Below are 23,482 nucleotides of genomic sequence, written 5' to 3' on the forward strand. Positions count from 1 at the left end.
GCTCTGCTGTACATAAACATTAAACAAATATTGATTGTTGGTCTAACCCCAGTTATCAGCCTGCCCCACATGTCCCATTTGCACCCTGGAAGTATCCTGAATATTTGTCCTGGCTGAGTGTTATCCCCCATTTGATAATGACCAACCCAGTAGCAACTCAGTGGGGGCAGGTACTAGAGTTGTTCACATTTGATAGATGAAAAAACTGAGGCCCAACAAGATCAAGTTCCCAAGACAGGAAAGAGCAGTTCCCAGATTCAAACACAAGCAATCTGAATCTGGATCCTGTGTCTTTATGCCTCCAGAAGTCAGAGAATGATGAAAATTTTGAAGCAAAAAAAATCTTAATAACTTACTTAACAGCTTACTTGTATCCACTATGTTAATAAGTGAGCTGTTTGTTCAGAGAAAGTTTATGCACAGCTCGTAGATGTCCACACACAATCTCAACATTTTGCCCATGTCAATGGGCTTGTCCTAAGGTCTTACCTGAGGAATAATGGCCCTGAATGAGCTGGTATGCAGTTGGATTGGGAAGTCCAGGGGAATCTGCAGCACATCAAGCAGGAAGCCACTTGAGAAGCAGGACGCCAGAGTAGTTAGAGGCGTGGACTTGGAGGTCAGGCAGCGGGGCCTCAGCTGCTGCTTCCGCCAGTTTTTGGCTGACTTATGGTTGATAAACTTCGTCAGGTTCTGTATCTGGAAAAGGAGGATGATCCCAATAGCACTTGTGCAGGGTGTGTGAGGAATGAACGAGATATTCTGAAGGTAAAGAGCTAAGTGCAGGGCCTGGAACATAGGAAGGGCTTAACAAATGTCTATGATTAGTGTTCATCACTTCTCAGGATTCTCCCCTAAAGGGCCAACAAGAGCTGGTAACCACCACAGTCTGGATTTAACGTGCTTTCAGATATGGCTTTCCCCAACCCCAAACTCTTTTTCTGGCCAGAAGTCTCTCATGATGCTATTCTCTACCCATGCCTTGGACTTGTTCATCTTTCAACTTGGCGAGCCCTTGCCTATACCTGTCCACAGCACACCTTCCTCCATCTCTTCCCCCTTCAAGGTCCTCACCCTTGGGACTTCCATGGTGGTCCAGAGGCTAAGACTATATGCTCCCAATACAGGAAGCTCAAGTACGATTCCTGGTCAGGGAACTAGATCCCAAATGCCACAACTAAAAATCCTGCATGCTGCAACTGAAATCTGGAGCAGCTAAATAAGCAAATATTAAAAAAAGAAAAGATCCCCACTGTTCATTTGGGCTGCTGGGAGTTGATGATGGACAGGGAGGCCTGGCGTGCTGCGGTTCATGGGGTCACAAAGAGTCGGACATGACTGAGTGACTGAACTGATACTGATTGTTGTTTAGGCACTAAGTTGTCTGACTCTTTGGGACCCCATGGACTACAGCATGTCAGGCTTCCTTCTCCTTTACTATCTCCTGCAGTTTGCGCAAACTCATGTCCATTAAGCTGGTGATGCCATCCAACCATCTCATCCTCTGTAGCCCTCTTCTCTTGCCCTCAATCTTTCCCAGCATCAGGGTCTTTTCCAATGAGTCAGCTCTTCGCATCAGGTGGCCAAACTATTGGAGCTTCAGATTCAGCATCAGTCCTTCCAGTGAATATTCAGGGTTGATTTCCTTTAGGGTTGACTGCTTTGATCTCCTTGCTGTCCAAGAGACTCTCGAGAGTCTTCGCTAGCATCAGTTCTTTGGCACTCAGCCTTCTTTACAGTCCAACTCTATTTAGTACTTATCAAAGTGCTCGACTGGGAGCTGTGAGGGTGCCCTGCTCAGACCTCCCTTCAGAGGCATCAGCTGTGAGCAAAGCAGCTGGTTGACAGGCCCCCACACCCCCTGCCTCACACTCAGGCCTCACACCATTCACCCTGGGACCACCCTCTCACATACAGCTCTCAGTCCCTGACTGGGCACAGCCCACATGGTAGAGCTGGAGAATTTTGTCAGGTTTCAGGATTCGAGGGGATCGCTTAAGACAACGAGTCAAACTGAAAGTCACAATCAAGGCTTCATTTGCTTACTGCAAGAGAGGAAGCAAGAGGGTAAGCCGGAAAACCAGGGTGCTGGCCCTGCTGTGTCCCCCTTTTCCCTGTGGCAGATATAGGATACCACCATGGACCCAGTGGGAGGTGGTGGAGGAGACAGGGAAGGACCAGGAGGCCAAAAAGAAAAAGTACTGACGATTGAGTCAAACTGGAGAAAACTGTCTTCAAGGCCCCCAGGAAGGGATCTCAGCTGAAGTTACCCGCCCTGCCCATCCACAAATAGGCCTCTGAACGGGAAGTGTCAAGGCTAGGAATGCAGATTGGCAGGCGAGGCACGGGCTTGAGTCCTTAAGGGTACCTCCCTCTGGAAACTAGCAAACACTGGCTGTGAACCAAGTCTGGACTGGGTGAGACCTGCCACGTAAAGCTTAATGTAATTGCCTGCAGGTGGACCTGAAAGATCACACGTAGGATTTCACCTTAGAGCCAGACTTAATTGACGCCTGCCTGACACGCACTCCTCTAATAAGCAAGCTTGGTGCTGTGGCTCCCCTTCGGCTTAGCTGAGACTTAGAGACACAGAAGCACTTGTGCCACATCTGTCTGCTTTCTCTCTGCTTGCAGGCATCTTGGTCTAAGGGCTCGTCCCACCTGCTCCATCCTCCAGTGCCCGTTATCTCTCCAGCTGTTTCCCTAATAAATCTCTTATAAGTCTGAAGTTGTCGTGGCATCTGCTTCTTGGAGTACCTGATACAACACACCAGAGCCTGTGTTACTTTTTGAAAATACTATCGAGACTTCACTGGTGGTCCAGTGGTTAAAACTCCAAGCTCGAAATGCAGGGGGTGCTGGTTCCATTCCTGGTCAGGGAACTAAGATTCCGCATACCGCACAGTGCAGCCAAAAATAAAAATTGAAAAAAAAAAAACTGCTACTATAGCTAACATACATACATGTATCAGACTCCAAGTTCTTACAGGCTGACTGTCATATAATCCCTGGGGAATAGGCACACTTGGGATTCACACGCACAAAGAGGGAAACTGAGGCACAGCCTGGATTCAAACCCCTATTTGCTGCTGCTGCTAAGTCACTTCAGTCGTGTCCGACTCTGTGTGACCCCATAGACGGCAGCCCACCAGGCTCCCCCATTCCTGGGATTCTCCAGGCAAGAACACTGGAGTGGGTTGCCATTTCCTTCTCCAATGTGTGAAAGTGAAAAGTGAAAGTGAAGTCTCTCGGTCATGTCTGACTCGTAGCGACCCCATGGACTGCAGCCTACCAGGCTCCTCCGTCCATGGGATTTTCTAGGCAAGAGTACTGGAGTGGCTTGCCATTGCCTTCTCCGAACCCCTATTTGGCAGGCTCCAAATTCCATGTTCTTCTCCCGGCTCCCCAGAGCACTCACAGTGGATCTACTGTCCCATTTGATGCTCTCTCCAGGGACTCCCAGCCTCCTCCCTCCCCTACTCACATGCTTATTTTGGATGGTGAATTTCATCTGCCCAGCCTGGTGGTAAACCCTGCTGGCCGTGTTGAAAACATATTCAGAGGCAGCAAAGTAGATCATGCGGTCGTGTTTCTGGGGCAGCCTGATGGGCGGAGCATCGAAGGGGACTGGGGAGTTCCAGTTTCTGCTGAAGAATTCACCCTGCAGACAGAAGGACACGTCGGCCACCAGGGTTCCTATCAGAGAAGATGTCAGGCCCGGCTGGCGGCTGGGCTGGCGATTCCTCTCTAGACTGTAGTGCTGGTGTCTTGAAAGATTCATCGAGGGCCCTAACAGCTGCCTGAAATTCCCCTATCGTAGACTGTTTTCTTTGGGTGGGAGCTGTGTCCTGTGTTCTTCCAGGCTCAGGATGCAGGGGAGGGAGCACCGCCCAGTGGCAAGTATGGACCCTGGAGCTTAACTGTTTGGTTTTGGGTCCTGGCCTGCCACTTACTCGCTCTGGGATCTTGGGTAAGTCTCCGACTTCTTTGTGTCTCAACTCCCTCACCTGATAAATGGAGATGATGCGGAACTCCCCTGGCTGTCCAGTGGTTAGGAATCCGCCTTGCAATGCAGGGGATGTGGGTTCGATCCCTGGTTGGGGAACTAACACCCCACATGCCATGGGGGCAACTAAGCCCTTTCACCATAACTACTGAGCCTGCGCTCTGGAGCCCTCATGCTCTGACTAGAGAGCCTGTGTGCCACAGGGATAGACCCCACACGCTACCACAAAGATCCCATGTGCTGAAACTAAGATCGACTCCGCCAAAAAAATTTAAAAAATAAAAGTGGGGATGATGCTAATGGTTTCTACTTCATAGAGGCTGTATGAAATTTACATGCATTAACATTTGTGCAAATACTTAAAATAGCACTTGGCTCATAGTAAGAGGAGCTTCCCGAGGTGGCGCTAGTGGTAAAGAATCCGCCTGCCGAGGCAGGAGATGTAAGAGGTTCACTCTCTGGGTCGGAAGATCCTCTGGAGGAGGGCATGGCAACTCATTCCAGTATTCTTGCCTGGAAAATCCCAGAGGAACCTGGCAGGCTACAGTCCATAGCGTTGCAAAGAGTCGGACACAACTGAAGCGAATTAGCATGCATGCATGCTCAGAGTAAAAAGCACGTAAAGAAAATGTGAAGTCGCTCAGTCGTGTCTGACTCTTTGCCCCATGGACTGTAGCCTACTAGGCTCCTCTGTCCATGGAATTCTTCAGACAAGAATACTGGAGTGGGTTGCCATTTCCTTCTCCAGGGGATCTTCCCAACCAAGGGATTGAACCCAGGTCTCCCAAATTGCAGGCAGACACTTTACCATTTGAGCCACCAGGGAAGCCCTGTGTTAGGTGTTAGTTAAATAAATAAAACTGGAGAGGGGTGACACTCCAGGACCTGGCTCAACAGGGGTTGTGGGAAAGACCAGAATGAAGATGGGGTGTATTCTTGTCCTACTGCTGCTGTAACAAACGATCATAATCTTCATGGTTTAAAACAACAGAGATTGTAGTCCTTCACGATTCTGGAGGTCAGAAGTTAAAACTCAAGATGTTGGCAAGTCTGCCTTCTTTCTTGAAGCTTCAGGGGTGAATCTGCTTCCTTTTCTACCCTGTAGAGGCCACCTGCATTCCTAAGCTTCTGGCCCCTCTCTTGCATCACTCTGACCTTTAGTTCCAAGCTCTTGCTTCTGTGTCACATAACCTCCTGTCCTATATCACCTACCCCCTTTTTATAAGGGGCTTCCCTGGTGGCTCAGATGGTAAAGCATCTGCCTGCAACGCAGGATACCTGGGTTTGATCCCTGAGTCGGGAAGATCCCCTGGAGAAGGAAATGGCAACCCACTCCAGTACTCTTGCCTGGAAAATTCCATGGACGGAGGAGCCTGGTAAGCTACAGTCCATGGGGTCACGAAGAGTCAGACACGACTGAGTGACTTCACTTTCTCTTCTTTCTTTCTTTTCCTTTTTATAAGGACCCTTATGATTACAACAGACTTCCCTGTTAGCTCAGCTGGTAAAGAATCTGCCTGCGATGCAGGAGACTCTGGTTCGATTCCTGGGTTGGGAAGATCCCCTGGAGGAGGGCATGGCAACCCACTCTAGTATTCTTGCCTGGAAATCCCCACAGACAGAGGAGCCTGGGGGCGTAAAAAGTAGAACCCGACTGAGTGACTAGGCACAGCATATGATGACAACAACTAGCCCATTAATCCAGGATAATCTTGTCATGTCAAGATCCTTCATTTAATTAAACATTTTACCATATATTTCAAAATCCCATTTGCCATATACAGTAAAATGTTCAGATTCTGAGGACTGGGACATGGACATCTAAGGGAGCCATTCTTCAATCTACTATAGGAAGAAAGGCAGGTAGTAATAATACTGGTACCCATATGCATACTACGTGCCAGGCACTTGGCTATGCACATTAGACACATCTCACTTAATTCCTGTAGTCACTTTATGATATAAGGCTATTATTATTCAAATTCCATGGAGGCTCAGCAAAGTTAAGTAATTCTCCCAAGGTGCTTCAGCATGTAAGCACTAGGGATTTGAGCACACGTCTTCTGGATTCCAGACAGATTTACTATGTTGGTTCAGAGACCTCATCGTAGGTTTTGTTCTGCAGTGGTGCTGTGCATCACATCTTCCCACTGTGGGCACTGGTCAGGGACATGGACTGACAAGCAGATGGTCTGGAGGAGAGTAGAAGCCAGCTCTGAGAGGTAGAATTGGATTTCTGCCAGCCCCCGGCTCCAAGGCCCTTTCTCTACAGCCCCTTACCTTGAAGGGTGTATCCAGGCCTTGGGAGGTCACCTGGGGAGCTCCTACTAAACTGTAGTCAATGCCAGCAATCTGGTCAATCATCGAGGTGACTATGGAGCAGGAGAGAGACAGCATTATGAACAAGGGAGCCAAACACAGTTGTTCAAGTTGTGCACTGTGCAAATCTACGGAGCTCTTTTTCCATATAGCCTTTGGAGAGTGAAATGCGGCTGGTGCTGATCAATGGTAACTTCAGTCACAAAGAGAGTGCTTCATACACTCATTCATTCAGTATTTATTGAGTACTTGCTATATACCAGGCACAATGAATGCAAGAGGCTGATGAAACAGGTTAGTAGGAGAGTCAAAGTCTCTGTTCTTCTGGATCTGGCAATCCAGAAGGGGAAAAAAGACAAGTATTTGAGCAAATAGATATAAAATCACAACTCTGCTAGGTAGTATAAATTCACAGGATGATGCTAGCCATATAAAGGGGGTGAAATGGGGGATATAGAGTCAGAGGAGGTTTTGCTTGGGCCGAGATCTGAAGGAGGAATAGGTGTCAATTGGTTGGCAGGGCGGGCGGAAAGAGGGACTCGGGGAAGGATGTTCCTGGCAGAGGGAACGACACACGCAAAGATCTTGTAGAAGCATGGGACTTGGTGTATTAGTGGAATCACAGGGACCCATGTGGCAGCCAAGTTGCCCAGAGCAAGATGAAGCTGGCGGTCAGGCCTGCCCATGAGATGCTGTATCACCCACTGCTGGGTTGATATTCTGACAGTCAGGGGAGTCTTTGATGGCTTTAAGAAGAGGGGAGGACCTGACCTGATGTATGATTGTACAAGGTCCTTGTGGATGCCAGATGGGCAAGGCTCAGGGGTGCATGGGAATCTCAGAGCACCCCAGTTTTGTTCAAGCAGTCAGTACAGAGTCAGCATGTGATTCTCCCATGTATTTGTAATCCTTTGCCCACTGGTGCACCCAGCAGGTTACTGAGTCCCCACCCTCGATAACCTTATGCCCCCATCTCCAGAAAGCAGACCCTCAGACGTCCAACCATGTACGATGGAGAAATATTCGATGGGGAAAATTCTCCCAGGGTTCTTGGGAGATGATGGTGATGGTTCCAGGGGTACTGGGTGCCACAGCACCTGACAGCACCCAGAGAAGAGAGGAGGACTCCAAACCTGGCAGAGTGCGGAGATAGGGCTCCAGGTGGGAGGTTGCTGACTTCTTGACCATTTTGCAGATCTGCCGGAAGTGGACAAGACAGCCATGTGAGTTCTTCCCATCTCCCTCCCAGGCCATGTCCCTGCCCACTTCCCCACCGCCGCTTCAGGAACCGTGGGTCATATGCCCACCCTGTAGGTAGGTGAGCGGAGGGGAGGGAGAGTATGATGAAAATGGAGACGAGACCTCCATCAACAGCACTTGGTCACTGCCCATTTTTGTTTACCAAGCTTAAGTTCCTAGACTTTTCTGGAACCCTCATTAAAAGCAGATGGTGGTCAAGTCGGCACTGCCCTGAGTTCAATGTCTTGGTTGCTAAGTGCCCAGAAGTGCAGTATGCATTTATTAGACAGCAGGGGTTGGTGGGGGGGAATGTCCCTGGCGGTCCAGTGGTTAAGACTTCGCCTTCCAATGTAGTGGGTGTGGTTGGGGAGCTAGGATCCCACATGCTTTCTGGTCAAAAAGCGAAAGTATAAAACAAAAAGCAATATTGTAACAAATTCAATAAAGATTTAAAAAATGGTCCACATCAAAAAAATATTTTAGAAAAGAAAAAAAGAGAGAGAGATCAGAGGGACAAAACAGAAGCGCTTCTAGGTGCAGGAGGCAGCTCTTATATCAGAGGCTACTCCACCTCATCCTCCAGCTCCTTTGCCCTCTCTTCCTACTGGGATTCCTTGCCGTCTTGGATTAGCGGATCTTTGAAGGAGCTCCGTGCCTGGTCTTCAGGGAGTACTCACTAGGGCCACCAGAGGGCGCCCCAAAGCACAGCCAGGAGAATTCCTTTCCTCAGCCAGCCACCAGCTTTCTCCTCCGTGTTAAGAATGGGAGATCCCAGAAGTTGGAAGCTTGTCATTTCCTAACGTTAGCCATATGTATACCATTTCTATGAATTTTCCCTTCTTACCCGTTAAAATATTAATATTTCTTTTATACCAAGTGGCCTTTTAAAAACTATATATTCACTTAGTTGTGTTCGACTTGTGACCCCATGGACTGTAGCCTGCCAGACTCCTCTGTCCATGGAATTCTGCAGGCAAGAATACTGGAGTGGGTTGCCATTTCCTTTTCTGGGGGATCTTCTTGATCTAGGGATCAAACCCCGGTTTCCTGCACTGCAGTCAGATTCTTTACTGTCTGAACCACCAGAGAAGCCCCTAAAAACTATAGACGTTTAATAAAAAATACAGAAAACTATCACTGTTGTCAAAGGGAAACTGTTATCCCTTGGCATAAACAGGATATACCTGGGAAAAAGAGTCCAAGGGGTTGAAAAGCCACTCTGCAAGGTGGGCTAGATATAGCTGCCCACAAGATAATGCCCCCTCTTTGTTAAAGGAAAGTGTTCACAGCACATATTAGCCCTAAATGGAGACTTCCCCTTTGACATAAGAAGAAAGAGAAAAGGGACTACATAGGGAATCCCTTGTCCATTTTATCATTCTGCATAATTTAGTACTTATGAAGTACTGAAGCCTCAGTACTCTCCTTCTGGGGGAGCTTTCCCCACTTTGGGAACCACTATTTGATGCAAACTCCAAGTTAGCCTGTGTCAGGTGCCCCTGACCTGGCTTATCCTGAAGTAGAGGGTAAAGGCAGCCCTACCTGGGCAGCCAGCCCTTCCAGGCCTGAATCCATCCACTCCAAGCCCCTTTCTCTGCAGAGGCACCTGGGGCTTTGCTCTCTCAGCCCCATGGAGGCCGGTCAGTGACTGCATCCTTGAAAACTGTCTGTTCTTGTGCTTAGCCTCTCTGACACCTGCCCCGCTTCCCACTGGACACATGGCACCCGGGTTTTTCTGGCCCATGTTTCCTATATTGGTAGGGCAGAGACCCTTGCCTCTGGCTTAAGCTTGCTGCACAGGGCTACAGGAGCATGCATGTCTATGAAAATAAGCTTGCCCTCCCCATTTTTTAAGCTTGCCCCCTTTACCTAACTCCTCTTCTGTACTAGGCACTGGTCAGTGCCTGTAGCTATGATGTCGTATGGTCCTCATGATAGCCCTCCAAGGTAGGTGCTATGATTATTTCTATTATTTTTTTTGGTTGGACCTCATGGCATGCAGAACTTCCCCAACTAGGGAAGGAACCTGTGCGCCCCCTGCAGTGGAAATGGGGAGTCTTAATCACTGGCCCACCAGGGAAGCCCTATTTCTATTTATAGATAAGAATCCTAAGGTCCAGAGAGGTTAGGCCAGTTAACCGAGGCATCACAGCCACCAAAGTGGCAGAGCTGGGATTTGAACCCAAAGTATCTGCTTACAGAGTTCATGTGCTCAACAGTGAGGGTTCAAGAAGGTGGAACCCAGTTGGGAAATGACTCTGTAATAGTAATAACGTGAGCCCTCTGAACACACCCAGTGTACCTCTATCCAATCAAATCCTCACAGCTCCCTTCAAAATAGGGATCATTGTCTCTAAGACCAAGGCTTTTTGTAGAGGTGAGAGATACCAAGGGCGTACTTCACTGCTGTTTTCAATGTGGTGCATTTTATGGGGTCAGGAGAGGGAACATTATTTGAGAAATATTTTCCTTTATTTGAGATAAGAAAGATATCCTAGGTTTTCTCCCTGAAACCCTTAGATTTATTTTGGCATTTAAATCCTTAGACCAGCTGGAGTTGATTTTTGTATATGGTGTGAGGAAAGGATTTAAAGTCACTTCTCCATATCTAATATTATTTATAACAAAGATATCACTCTATAACTTCCAAATGCCAATTTAGCATGTGTGGTTATACAAATCTGGGAAAGCCTTGACATTTTCCTTTACATCATGAAGAAGAAGGTTTTGCTAAGCAAATTCCAATGACAACATATTTAAGAGCCAAGACTGTGTCTATACACCAAACATGCCGATGATCTGTGTGTTAACTACAAATCTGCTCACCCTTTTGTTTACCTTTTGTTCCAAGATGGTTTTGACATTGTTTTCAATTCTTTCATGGAAGAGGTTCAGGATCCAGCTGGAGAAAAGAGGAAATCAGGTCAGAACCCACTTTATGATTAGCTGAGACTCCTAAGAGAGGGCTAGTGGTGGCGCTAGTGGTAAAGAAACTTCCTACCAAGGCAGGAGACACAGATGTGGGTTGAATCCTTGGGTCGGGAAGATCCCCTGGAGGGGGGCACCTGCAATTCACTCCAGTATTCTTGCCTGGCGAATTCCATGGACAGAGGAGCCTGGCCAGCTACAAGCCCATGGAGCCCTAAGGAGTTGGACACGACTGAGTGACTAACACTTTCACTTCCCAAGAGAAGGGTTACCCATGGATCTGAGCTTTCCCGTGTGCTATTCCAAGAAGGGACCTGGCCAGATGAATTTAATCCAAGGGATGGTGACCCATAGTATGCTGCTAAATCAGGAATTGGGAGTAGGTGGGAGTAGGCTAGTTAAGGGTGTGGTATTAACTATATACATCAACATCTCCAATATTCTTTTCCTTCCTTAAAATCCACCCATTTCCTATTTCTAGTCCTGGTGGTTCAGTGGGACTAACCCTACTCCTAACCCCTAGGTCTAGAGGTGGCCCTAGACCCTGGCTCAGCCAGTAAGAGTCCAAAATGATTGATCCAAGGAACGATCATGTGACCCCACATTGACCATGAGAACTTGGTCAAAGTTCTCACTGGCCAGTGCTCTACCTGGAGCCCTACGGAAAAGGCTGCTCCTGCTTGCTGAGATGGTGGGCTTTAACCGACAAAGAAACCTGGCTTCCTGCAACCATCTCTGCCACTCTAACAGTAGGGGACCCTGTCTGAGAATGAGCAGACCTAGACCCAGGAGACAGAGAGATTCCTGGCAGTATCAAACACCTGGATCCAATCACAGCTTTGGCTTCCACCATGGATTTTGGGGGCTTCCCTGGTGGTTCAGTGGTAAAGAACTTGCCTGCCAATGCAGGAGATGTGTGTTCAATCCCTGGGTGGGGAAGATCCCCTGGAGGAGGAAATGGCAACTCACTCCAGTATTCTTGCCTGGGAAATCCCATGGCCAGGGGAGCTTGGCGGGCTACAGTCTATGGGGTTGCAAAATCCTCTGACACGACTTACTGACTGAGCATGCACAGACTTTTTAGGTATATGTGAGCCAGTCAAGTCCATTCTCAATGCTTAAATACCTGAGTTGAATTTCGTGAACTCCGGGAGTTGGTGATGGACAGGGAGGCCTGGCGTGCTGTGATTCATGGGGTCGCAGAGAGTCGGACACGACTGAGCGACTGAACTGAACTGAACTGAACTTGCAACTTAAAGGAGGCTGGTGAATTTGTATGTCAAAAGTTTTACAGATTTCTTGGGGAGAAGGAACGGTGGACGGAGAAGAATAAGAATGGATATGAATAATCTGTTTAGAAAACATGAAATACGTGGCTCTTAAGGATGCACAACGTTATTCACAAGATAGACACTCACTAAAACTGAAACACTGTTACCTTTCAGATCGGCAGAACGCTTAATCTCTGATGATCTGCCCGTGATGGTGATCGTAATTTCTTACATTGCTAATGGATGTGAAAACTAGCAAGTCCCTTGGAGGGCAATTTGTTGGTAAATATTAAAATTACAAAATGCACATACCAATTTAAGAATAAATCCTAGCGTTTATTTGACCAGGTATCAGTTCAGTTCAGTGACTCAGTCGTGTCCGACTCTTTGCCACCCCATGAATCACAGCACACCAGGCCTCCCTGTCCATCACCAACTCCCGGAGTTCACTCAAACTCATGTCCATCGAGTCGGTGATGCCATCCAGCCATCTCACTCTCTGTCGTCCCCTTCTCCTCTCGCCCCCAACCTTTCCCAGCATCAGAGTCTTTTCCAGTGAGTCAACTCGTCGCATGAGGTGGCCAAAGTATTGGAGTTTCAGCTTTAGCATCAGTCCCTCCAATGAATACCCAGGATTGATCTCCTTTAGAATGAACTGGTTGGATCTCCTTGCAGTCCAAGGGACTCTCAAGAGTCTTCTCCAACACCACAGTTCAAAAGCATCAATTCTTCGGCGATCAGCTTTCTTCACAGTCCAACTCTCACATCCATACATGACCACTGGAAAAACCATAGCCTTGACTAGATGGACCTTTGTTGGCAAAGTAATGTCTCTGCTTTTTAATATACTATCTAGGTTGGTCATAACTTTCTTTTCAAGGAGTAAGCGTCTTTTAATTTCCTGGTTGCAATCAGCATCCACAGCAATTTTGGAGCCCAAAAAAATTAAGTCTGACACTGCTTCCACTGTTTCCCCATCTATTTCCCATGAAGTGATGGGACAAGATGCCATGATCAGAGTTTTCTGAATGTTGAGCTTCAAGCTAACCTTTTCACTCTCCTCTTTCACTTTCATCAAGAGGCTTTTGAGTTCCTCTTCACTCTCTGCCATAAGGGTGGTATCATCTGCATATCTGAGGTTATTGATATTTCTCCCGGCAATCTTGATTCCAGCTTGTGCTTCTTCCAGCCCAGTGTTCCTCATGATGTACTCTGCATATAAGTTAAATAAGCAGGGTGACAGTATTCAACCTTGACGTACTCCTTTTCCTATTTGGAATCAGTCTGTTGTTCCATGTACAGTTCTGACTGTTGCTTCCTGACCTGCATACAGGTTTCTCAAGAGGCAGGTCAGGTGGTCTGGTATTCCCATCTCTTTCAGAATTTTCCACAGTTTACTGTGATCCACACAGTCAAAGGCTTTGGCATAGTCAATGAGGCAGAAATAGAAGTTTTTCTGGAACTCTCTTGCTTTCTCCATGATCCAGCGGATGTTGGCAATTTGATCTCTGGTGCCTCTGCCTTTTCTAAAGCCTGCTTGAACATCTGGAAGTTCACAGTTCACATATTGCTGAAGCCCGGCTTGGAGAATTTTGAGCATGACTTTACTAGCGTGTGAGATGAGTGCAATTGTGCAGTAGTTTGAGCATTCTTTGGCATTGCCTTTCTTTGGGATTGGAATGAAGAGTGACCTTTTCCAGTCCTGTGGCCACCGCTGAGTTTTCCAAATTTGCTGGCATATTGAGTGCAGCACTTTCACAGCATCATCTTTCAGGAATTGAAATAGCTCAACTGGAATTCTGTCACCTCCACTAGCCTTGTTCGTAGTGATGCTTTCTAAGGCCCACTTGACTTCACATTCCAAGATGTCTGGCTCTAGGTCAATGATCACGCCATCGTGATTATCTTGGTCGTGAAGATCTTTTTTGTACAGTTCTTCTATGTATTCTTACCACCTCTTCTTAATATCTTCTGCTTCTTTTAGGTCCATACCATTCCTGTCCTTTATCGAGCCCATCTTTGCATGAAATGTTCCCTTGGAATCCCTAATTTTCTTGAAGAGATCTCTTGTTTTTCCTATTCTGTTGTTTTCCTCTATTTCTTTGCATTGATCGCTGAGGAAGGCTTTCTTATCTCTCCTTGCTATTCTTTGGAACTCTGCATTCAGATGCTTATATCTTTCCTTTTCTCCTTTGCTTTGACCAGGTATAAAATGGTATTATTCCCCAAGGTTATTCTTGTAGCATTATTTATAGTAACAAATGAAGGGAAGAAACCCTCACTCCCAAACTAAAAATGTTTTTGTAGAGGACTAATTATATATGTTTTGAAAAGTGAAAGTGTTAGTTGCTCAGTCATGTCTGACTCTTTGCGACCTCATGGGCTATAGCCTACTAGGCTCCTCTGTCCATGGAATTCTCCAGGCAAGAAGCTCCCCTGCCAACTCCATTCTGCTCTTCTTTGTGTCCTGGAGGGCTGATGTCTAGAGATTCATGTCCCAAATTCTCTTGCTCGCTGGCTGGTTGTTTTGGCTAATGTGATTCACAGGCAGGAAGGAGAGAGGAGATGGGGTACTTATACCCAGGTGCCTCCCTGTTGGACCACTAGAGTCCTGGCCCCTGGTCCCTCCTCTGAGATTTCAGTTCTTTCAGGCTCTGGTAACCCCCTTGCCTCCCTTGCTGAACACTCCTTAATCCTGCCCACACTCCAGTTAATATTTCCCTCTTGTTTGCCACTGACTGTTGTCAGTTAAGCCTTTTGAGTTGCCCTCTGTGTCCTGCTGGGATCTGAGTGATGCAGTGCCAACCCAAACACAGTGAGAGGCTGTCACCCCACAGACCACCACCGTTCATTCCTGTATTCACTGAGCAGACCCTCCAGGGAAATCACTTTGAAATGCAGGCTTGCCTTGAAAGACAGTCTTGCCCAGGCATTGGCAAACTGTTTCTTAAAGGGCCAGATCATCAATATTTTTGGCACTGCATGCCAAATGGTCTCTGCCAACTATTCAACACTGCTGTTGTCAGACTAAAGCAGTCCTGGACGAATGGGCATGGCTGTGTTCCAGTGAAACTTTGCTTACTGGTGGCTGCGACTTCCCTAGCAGTCTAGGGGCTAAGACTCCACATTCTCAATGCAGGGGGCCCAGGTTCAATCCCTGGTCAGGGAGCTAGATCCCATGATCCACAACTAGGAAGTTGCTTGCCGCAACTAAAGATCTCACATGCAACAAAGGTCAGTGATCCCACAAGTTTGCACAACTAAGACCTGGCGCAGCCAACTATATAAATGAATATTTAAAATCAGATAAATTTAAACAGTGGTTGGCAGGTGGATTTGGCCCCTAGGCCTTACTTAGTTCATTGACCTCTGATCTTGATGGATCCTCAGTTTTGCTCTTATGGCCCATCGGAGGCGTCCCCTGGGTGAGCTGGATGCTGAGGCAGCTCTGACAATCTTCAGCAAGTGTGTCTGGGGGGTCACTTACCTTATGTGTCCGGAAATTTCAACGCTGACATGGCCAATGAAATTGCGGCAGTGGGTCACAGAGACAGTGGGTCGCCCAGACTGGTCCTTGCCCAAGTTCAGAGAAACCAAGATGGAAATGCCGTCCACACTCAGATCAAATGTACCATGTAAGGTGCTGAGTGGGAGAAATGAGAAGCCAAGGGTATAGAGTCAGTCACCTCCCAGAAGTTGAGCCAAACTTACGCAGACCCAGGTTTGTCTCTTAGTCCAACCAACTAGTTGTGTGTCCTGAGTCTCAATTTTTAAACTTCCCAGGTGGGGCTAGTGGTAAAGAATCTACTTGCCAATGCAGGAGACATAAGAGACGCGGGTTCCATCTCTAGGTCAGGAAGATCCTCTGGAGAAAGAAATGGCAACCCACTCCAGTATTCTTGCCTGGAGAATCCCCTTGGACAGAGAAGCCGGGTGGGTTGTGGTCCGTAGGTTTGCAAAGAGTCGGACACGAGCGATTTAGCATGAACACAAATTTGGTGTCAAGTATTTGCTGTGTGCCAGGCACACTGCTAAATGCCTTATAACTGTTATTTTATATAAGCTACAATTGCACCTATGAGGTGGATTATTATTGACCCCATTTTACAGATAATGAAACTAAGGCTTAGGGATGATCAGATCTACGTCATTTATTGACTGGAGAGGTTTCAGCCCAGAAAGGGAATTCCACTAGGGGAGGACATTTTGTTTTGTGTTATGCAGTCTCTAAGTTGTGTCCGACTCTTGTAACCGCATGGAGCCCGGCAAGACTCCTCTGTCCCTGGGGCAAGAATACTGGAGTGGGTTGCCGTTTGTTTCTCCAGGGGATCTTCCCAACCCAGGGATCAAACCTGCGTCTCCTACTTGGCAGGCAGATTCTTTACCACTGAGCCACCAGGGAAGCCCAGGAGAGGATATGCCCTTGCCCACAGTCGAGAGACAGTCTAACGCCAGTTCTACTCACATGAAAGACTTTTTCACCTTCCAGTTCCCACTGACAGATACGTAGTTATTGACCAAGGAGGCTTTGATACCCTGTCTTGGGTGTAGACTCAGCTGGGAGTTCTGGAGTAAGAAGTGATGGATCCTCATTCTAGGGAAGGAAGACAGATCATCAGACTCAAAAAAACCAGCAGCACGTCAGTCCTCTACATGAATCTTGAGAGTCCCCTTCAGCCTCTCACACTCTTTTAAGTTTACTGACTTAAACCGAAAAGGACAAATAAATTATTCCATTCACATCCTTCATGGTCTGCTCAGGTTTTACCTCCTCCAGGAAGCCTTTCTTCTCCAAGCTTCCAAGACCAAAGACCTTCCTCTTGCCTCTGACACCCACCCTCACGAACTGCCCTTGTCTATCCTGCTTACTGGATTCTCACCGCCTTGAGGACCCTGTGGATGGTCTGCCCCTGCCCCCATGCCGTCTGCCTGCCTTTCTGTAGAAAAACTTTACAAGTGAGAAAATGCAAAAACAAAGGAAAATAGTCAAACCAGACCAAACAATAATAGTTTAGTCATAAAAGAAAGAACCTTTAGTTCCTCCTCAAGGGCTTTAGGTAATATTCTGAGCCATATCCTTTGAGCTGTTTTGTATATAGTGAAACCCCAACTATGTGGAAGAAGTTAACCGCATGATGACCCGAAGGTAGCTATGACGTAATTCCAAGAATCAGCCTCCAAGAAATGGGAACAAACCAACTCTGTAACTATAGACTGCTACTGCTGCTGCTAGGTCGCTTCAGTCGTGTCCAACTCTGTGAGACCCCACAGACAGAAGCCCACCAGGCTCCCCCGTCCCTGGGATTCTCCAGGCAAGAATTATAGACTAATTTTACTTAAAAGAGTCAAGATGATGCTGATCAGACCACTGAATGGTCAATTCCAGAATGACTGGCAGAGCTGACTGTGCTGCTTCTGCATGCAGGCTGGTCCCTCCACCTATACACCCCTGAAACACTTGCCCACTGATTGTCAGCGGGGAGTTGGCCTTTGGAACTGACTCCACCCTCTCCTTTGGTTGCTGACCTCTGAAATACCACAAACTTTCCTTTCCACCAAACTTTCCCCTTTCAAATGGCAAGCATCTGGATCTCACTTTCGTACCATGGTGAGCTGGCTTTGCATTATGTATCCTTCAGCTTCCCTTTCATACTCCCACCCTAACCCACTTGGAATACAAATAAGGGCTCACTATTTAGATCCTGGGATCTGTGGGGCATACATATGAGAGGTATGCTGTAGATACACTTTTCTTTTCTTATAGCATTTTAAAAAAACACATTTTTCACTCTCCCTTATAGCCTCAATCAACTGCAGGTGAGTAGCAATGACCCCTTTAAACAGGGCAGGTGCCTTCCAGGTAAACATTGCTCTGGTCATTTGTGTTTTTGTTCGCAGGTCCATTGCTTGTTCGTCCCTTCTTCTAAACATATATTAATTAGCTGGGAATGATGTGTGCAAACTACATTTCCCAGAATTCTTTGCAACTGGTGTCTCGTTAGGACTGGCCAATGGGATGCTTTGGGGAGAGATAAGCGGATAGGAAAAGGGGAGAAGCAGGGTATTTTTTTCTCCTCTCTGCCTCAGATTGTGTCTTGGTAGTGTTGGTTACATTTCCACATTGGGGCAGCTCCTGCAGACAGCCCCTTCCTTCATGATCTTAGCTCCTATCTAGAGATTCTGGATCTTGTACTCTGTTGATTTTGTCTTTTGTCTTGTCTTTTTTTCTCTGACTTTTAGGGATGTTAGTAGCTTTTCATTACTGCTAATTTTAGGTTGCATCATCATTCTCAAAGTGGCTTTTTAACTCTAGCAGCAGCAGCAGCAGCAGCAGCAGCAGCAGCATCACCTTTGTAGCAAATTCCTTGTATGCTGTTCCCGTCACTGAAGTTCCTGGCAGGGGTTCTACTTTCCCAGCTAGTGCCTGATGGATACATTCACCCTGCCGGGGACACTCATCTTCATTACTCACTGTGGTCATTTAAGTTGGTGGTTCTTGTCAGATCAACAAATCTTGTCCACTCAACAAAAATTCATTGAGATTCTCCTGCTCTGTCAGACCTGGCTTCAGGCACAGAGGCCATAGAGATTCAAAACGCAGTCCTTGCCCTTGGAGAGCTTAGAGTTGGTGGTAGATCCGGATATTAACAGACCACCGTAACTCACTGTGAACACCAAGTGCAAGGGGGTGCTCTAGGGCCATGGTAAGGAGCAATGCCCTGTAAGTGGCATGTCATGGATATTTTCTGTGTGTGCATAAATTTAAAATGGGCTTCTTTTTGCCGATCGTCTGAGGGAAATTGTCTTGAGAGACTTGAGAAGGATTCCAGGAAGCAACCTTTTCTGTCAATGATGGACAAACGATCCCCAAGAACCTATTCTGGACACTGGGGAAGCTGGGGAAGTAGAATTCATATAATCAAAGAAAGAATGAAAAAAGAGTAAGGGGTGAGGACTCTAGGGCTGAATACAAGAAAGCTGGAGGGAGTGTAAGGTCAGTTACATCTCACAGGGAGGGAGAAGGGGAGCCAGGGCTGTTAACCAGAGAGCAGGAGGCTCCTGCTTCATTTCTTACTGGGGATATGTGTGGATGCTATCTTCAAGGGGTAGTATGCAAATAAAATGTGGACAGTGTTCAGAAAGACTTAAAGTCCTTGTTTGCAACCCCTAATAGGCTCTGAGGGGTGGATGGTACGTCTCAAACAGGTACTTGATCTGGAGAGTAGCCAGGGTTCCCTGTGTGTTAGTCCCTCAGTCGTGTCCGACTCTTTATGATCCCAGAGACTGTAGCCTCTCCCCATGGAATTCTCCAGGCAAGAATACTGGAGTGGGTTGCCATTCCCTTCTCCAGGGGATCTTTCTGACCCAGGGATCAAACCCAGATCTATCACATTGCAGGCAGATTCTTTACCGTCTGAGCCACCAGGGAAGCCCCCAGGATTCCCTGGCAGAGGAAGAATCCAGAGCTGATCTTTGCAGGGCTGACATAGGAACTGATGAATGGTTTCTAATTCAGATGATTCAAAAAACACATAGCACCTTCCAAAAGTCCCACAGAGCTGGCCACAATCCCTTTACCTTTAGTCCAAGTGATGGTCCAATGTTTGTCCCCCTTCCCCATGACCCTAGGTCCCCATTCTTCCCCCTCTGCTGCCCCCGTGGAGAACAGAGACCTCACCCACTAAACACATAGTTCACACTTCCAAGCCAACCGATTCCGTAGCTTCCTGACAAATCAGGCAACTTGATGGTGGACAGCTCATTCTTCAGGGTGGCTACTCCATATTGACAGGCTGGAGGGACATAGAGTTAACACATTCAGTGGGAGGTAGCTAAGTATAACAGTTGAATGGCTGGGCTTTGGAGTCATGTGGACTGGGATGAAATGCAGGATTTACCATATACTATTGTAATCCCAAGCAATTTCCTTAGACTCCCTGAGCCTCCGTTCCCCCATCTGTAAAATGGGAACAACAACAACGATGATGACAATACTAACCTGAGTCTGAGAATTAAATTAGATCATGAATGCAAAGTGCCAGGTCAGTGGCAATCATTGTTATTTATTCATCCAGATCAAGGTCGTGGAAGCGGCAGTGGTTTACAGTGGGGCTTTTGAGGAATCACTGACTGCAGTTTGGTCAAACCTTCAGTTCAGTTCAGTTCATTTCAGTCGCTCAGTCGTGTCCTTAGGGGTTGACTATTGCCTGGGTCGTGTGAACAACGCAGATGTCTAGATCCAACTTCATGCAGTCTTGGGTGGGTCTCTGGAATCTATATTTTAATGAGTCCCAGCAATTCTAATATGGGTGGTCCCCCTGGGAAGAAATATTGATCTAGTCCTATCCTTGGCTTCTTTCATTCAAGATGAGGAATCTGAAGCCCCAAGGTTTCTAAGGCTGATATCCAAGGTTTCTAAGCCAGGCAGTGGCAGAACCCCAGCCTGTGATTCCTTGACCCGTTGACCACACCTCTCTAGTGGGCAGAAACGAGCCCCAGAGGAATCACCACCCCCCTCTTACCGTATTCCAGGCCTTTTTCGGTGATCCTGACCACGAACCCGGGATTAGGTGTTCCTTTTCCAAACCTGGTGAACTCTGCCAGCAACAGTAGAGCCACTACCGTGTAGTATGGTCTGGGCATCATCCTGTCCTCAGCTCCTTCCTGGGCAGGGATGGGTCAGAGTCTCTTTGTAGGAGCCTCCCTTAGTGAAGGTGATAGCAGAATCTTAGGTGCTTATAAAGCCAGGGGCCGGATGAGGAACTGAGCCAGCTAGGAGGGGCTCAGAAAGTTCAAGGCTTTGGGGCAGCCCAAGTTTCAGCAGCTTGAGATGCAGGGCAAAGGTTGCGTGTGAAGCTTTTTGAGGTTTCTTCCTGGCTTGAGAGCAGAAGTAGTAGCACAAACTCCAGCTGCTTCCTCTTCCAATATCTGCTGTCAGTGGAGCCAGCCTCCCCACACCTCTCTGTCTAGCTGAACACCCTCCATTCACTCCTCATTATCTACAGACTGAAATCTAAACATCCAGCCTGCCAGTGAAGGCCCCCACAACTTGGCTGAAATCCGTCTTTCCAACTGGTCCTTCTATGCTCCAGCTTGCTAAGCCCACACTCTGGCTCTGCTGGAATCCACTGTTCTCCACTTGTGTCGTGCAAGACCATCTTAAGTCAGGTCATGAAAACAGCGAATGGCTTCAACCACTCTAGACCCCAGATACTTGGATTTCTCTTGCCCATGTTGTTTTAAAGTCTTTATTGAATTTGTTACAATATTGTTTCTGTTTTATGGTTTGGTTTTTTGGCTGCGAGGCATGTGGGATCTTAACTCTGACCAGGGATCGAACTTGCACCCTCTGCACTGGAAAGTGAAAGTCGCTCAGTCGTGTCCAACTCTTTGAGGCCCTGTGGACTATACAGTCTGTGGAATTCTCTAGGCCAGAACACTGGAGTGGGTAATCTTTCCCTTCTCCAGGGGATCCTCGCAACCCAGGGATCGAACCGGGGTCTCCCGCATTGCAGGCAGATTCTTTACCAGCTGAGCCACAAGGGAAGGCAATGTCTTAACCACTGGACCACCAGGGAAGTTCCACCTATGTTGTTTAAAAAATAACCTTCTTAAGATTTATATGCAATAGAACACACATATTTGAAGTGGACATTTCAGTGAGCTTTGACATACTTGTATATCCGTGTGATCATGTTGTAATCTAGATAAAAAATTTCCATCACTCCAAGAAGTTCTCTTGGCTCTTCTCAACCCTGTCCCAACTTCTCTGATTCCAGAGAACCACTGATCTGCTTCCTGTTGCCACTGATTCCTTCTGCCTCTTCTAAAGCTTCACATAAATCGATTCATACAATATGCATTCCTTTCTGACTGACTTCTTCCATATAGCATTATGTTTTTGAGATTAAGCCATATTATTTTGCATATCAATAGTTCATTCTTTTTTTTTATTGTGGAGGAGTACTCTTCACAGCCGCTAGAACAATCCTTTGTGTTTTTAATTTCCTGCGAATAGGAAATTCATTCACATGGTTCAAACATCAATCAATGTAAAAAGATGTCCAGGGAAAAATCTTACTCTCGTTGCTCTTTTGTGTCTTCCCACTTCCTGTCTCCTTCCCATCAAATCGACAGGTGCTTCTATGGTGAGAAGTGCTAGGAAATATGGAGGGTGCTTTGACATCTTACCCTCTAGGGCCGGGGACAGCCCAGAAAGGAAATGAGAGTTGATGTGCTCAAGCTTGACCTTGAAGTACGCGTAGGAGTTTGGCAAACGGACACAGAGAGGGAAGTTACCCCAGGCAGGGGGCACAGCGCCAGCCAAAGCATGAAAGCCTGAAAAAGCACTGCACATTCTGGAAGGCACAAAGAATTTTTGGAGAGTAAAGCGTGGGGGTGGGGATGGAGGAGAGAGTGCCAGACGAGGAGGCATGAGCACTGGGGGGGACTCTCCTCTTAAAGGGCCATGTTATCCAGTCTGTGTATGAGCATGGAATAGTTTTATTTTCCAGTAATTGATAATCCCTATGCTGTGTTAAGGGCTTCCCAGATGGCACAAGTGGTAAAAACAAGAAACAAAAACACCGCCTGCCAATGTGGGAGACATTAGAGTTGCAGGTTCAATCCCTGGGTCAGAAGGATCCCCTGGAGAGGGGTATGGCAACCCATTCCAGTATTCTTGCCTGTAGAATCCCACGGATAGAGAAGCCTGATAGACTACCATCCACGGGTCAAAAAGAGTCAGACATGACGGAAGCAACTTAGCATGTACGAATGCATGCTTTGTTAAATTCTCTATTTTCCCTGGAGAGGCGGCTGACTTCGTGACATCTCAGTCCTGATTTAATCACTTTTAAATCATGTTTGGTTTAATAAGACTTGGTCTGGGACTTCGCTGGCGGTCTAGTGGTTGAGACTTACCTTCCAGTGCAGGGAGTGTGGGTTCGATCCCTGGAGAGGGATCTAAGATCCCACATGCCTCACAGCCAAAACTGTGAGGCATAAAACAGAAGCAAAACATAAAACAGAAGCAATACTGTAACAAATTCATTAAGACTTTAAAAATGGTCCACATCAAAAAAATCTTAAAAAAAAAAAAAAAGAAATGTGGTCCTGTCCTTGTAAAATGTCAATTTCATCTTCTACTTAATGTTTTCCCTCTACTCTTGTGCAGGCTTCCGTGGCTCTCGTGGCTTGGAGCAAGCAAGTATGGATATGTGTGTGTGTATACATGTTTGTACACAAGCGTGTGCCTGCATATGTGTGCATCTGTCTACATGGAGGGGTGGTTTTCTCTTTCACACACCCCTCCTTCTTCCCTGCTCTGTTCCTGTAAGGAAGACGGAGGGGAGGCTAACTGGAGGAGTTGGGGCTCCTCTTTGCTTCTCTCAGTGGTGATGAAGGTGACCGTTCCTGAGGGTCACCACCACTGACCAAGCTCAATATCTGTCAGCTCCAGTGGAGGAACAGAGGCTCCGTAAGCTCAATCCATGTGGAACTCAATTCCAAAGAGCTGTCTAGGCTAGAACCAGTCTGCGAGAGACTCCTTCTCTACCTGCAGCCCCCAAATTTATGCCCTCAACCCTATACTTGTGGCCAGTGTTGCGAGAGTTTTGCATCCCTTTGGAAGATGAAATCGTCTCAGAGAGGTGGTCCATGCCTCTTTGTCTGCCCAGAGCATCTTTGCCTCTCTCACCAATGTTCTAGGTCACTAAAT

The 23,482-nt window shown here is 47.1% G+C and overlaps 1 protein-coding gene across 2 annotated transcripts in view; it reads right to left on the bottom strand.

The window, feature by feature from the left end:
* The window catches only part of LOC129563423 (lipopolysaccharide-binding protein-like), a 31,096-nt gene extending 10,644 nt beyond the window's left edge, over positions 1-20,452 (bottom strand). Inside the window, exons 1-9 of one of the 2 annotated variants that reach the window (XM_055437232.2) lie at positions 20,286-20,452; positions 19,442-19,556; positions 16,229-16,357; positions 15,251-15,406; positions 10,403-10,466; positions 7,459-7,522; positions 6,287-6,378; positions 3,485-3,661; positions 490-699 (exon numbers count right to left, since the gene is read on the bottom strand). In XM_055437232.2, the coding sequence (XP_055293207.1) occupies positions 490-699; positions 3,485-3,661; positions 6,287-6,378; positions 7,459-7,522; positions 10,403-10,466; positions 15,251-15,406; positions 16,229-16,357; positions 19,442-19,556; positions 20,286-20,409 (1,131 nt within the window). In that variant the 5' untranslated portion in view covers positions 20,410-20,452. Of the gene's footprint in view, positions 1-489; positions 700-3,484; positions 3,662-6,286; positions 6,379-7,458; positions 7,523-10,402; positions 10,467-15,250; positions 15,407-16,228; positions 16,358-16,632; positions 16,869-19,441; positions 19,557-20,285 lie in introns of those variants that run through there. The other variant, XM_088843785.1, reaches the window with a different exon arrangement.
* Between the last annotated feature and the right edge of the window lie 3,030 nt (positions 20,453-23,482).

Source organism: Moschus berezovskii, chromosome 15 (assembly GCF_049115385.1).
Source record: "Moschus berezovskii isolate FMDL1 chromosome 15, NW_MosBer_1.0, whole genome shotgun sequence".
NCBI classification, from domain to species: Eukaryota; Metazoa; Chordata; class Mammalia; order Artiodactyla; family Moschidae; genus Moschus; species Moschus berezovskii.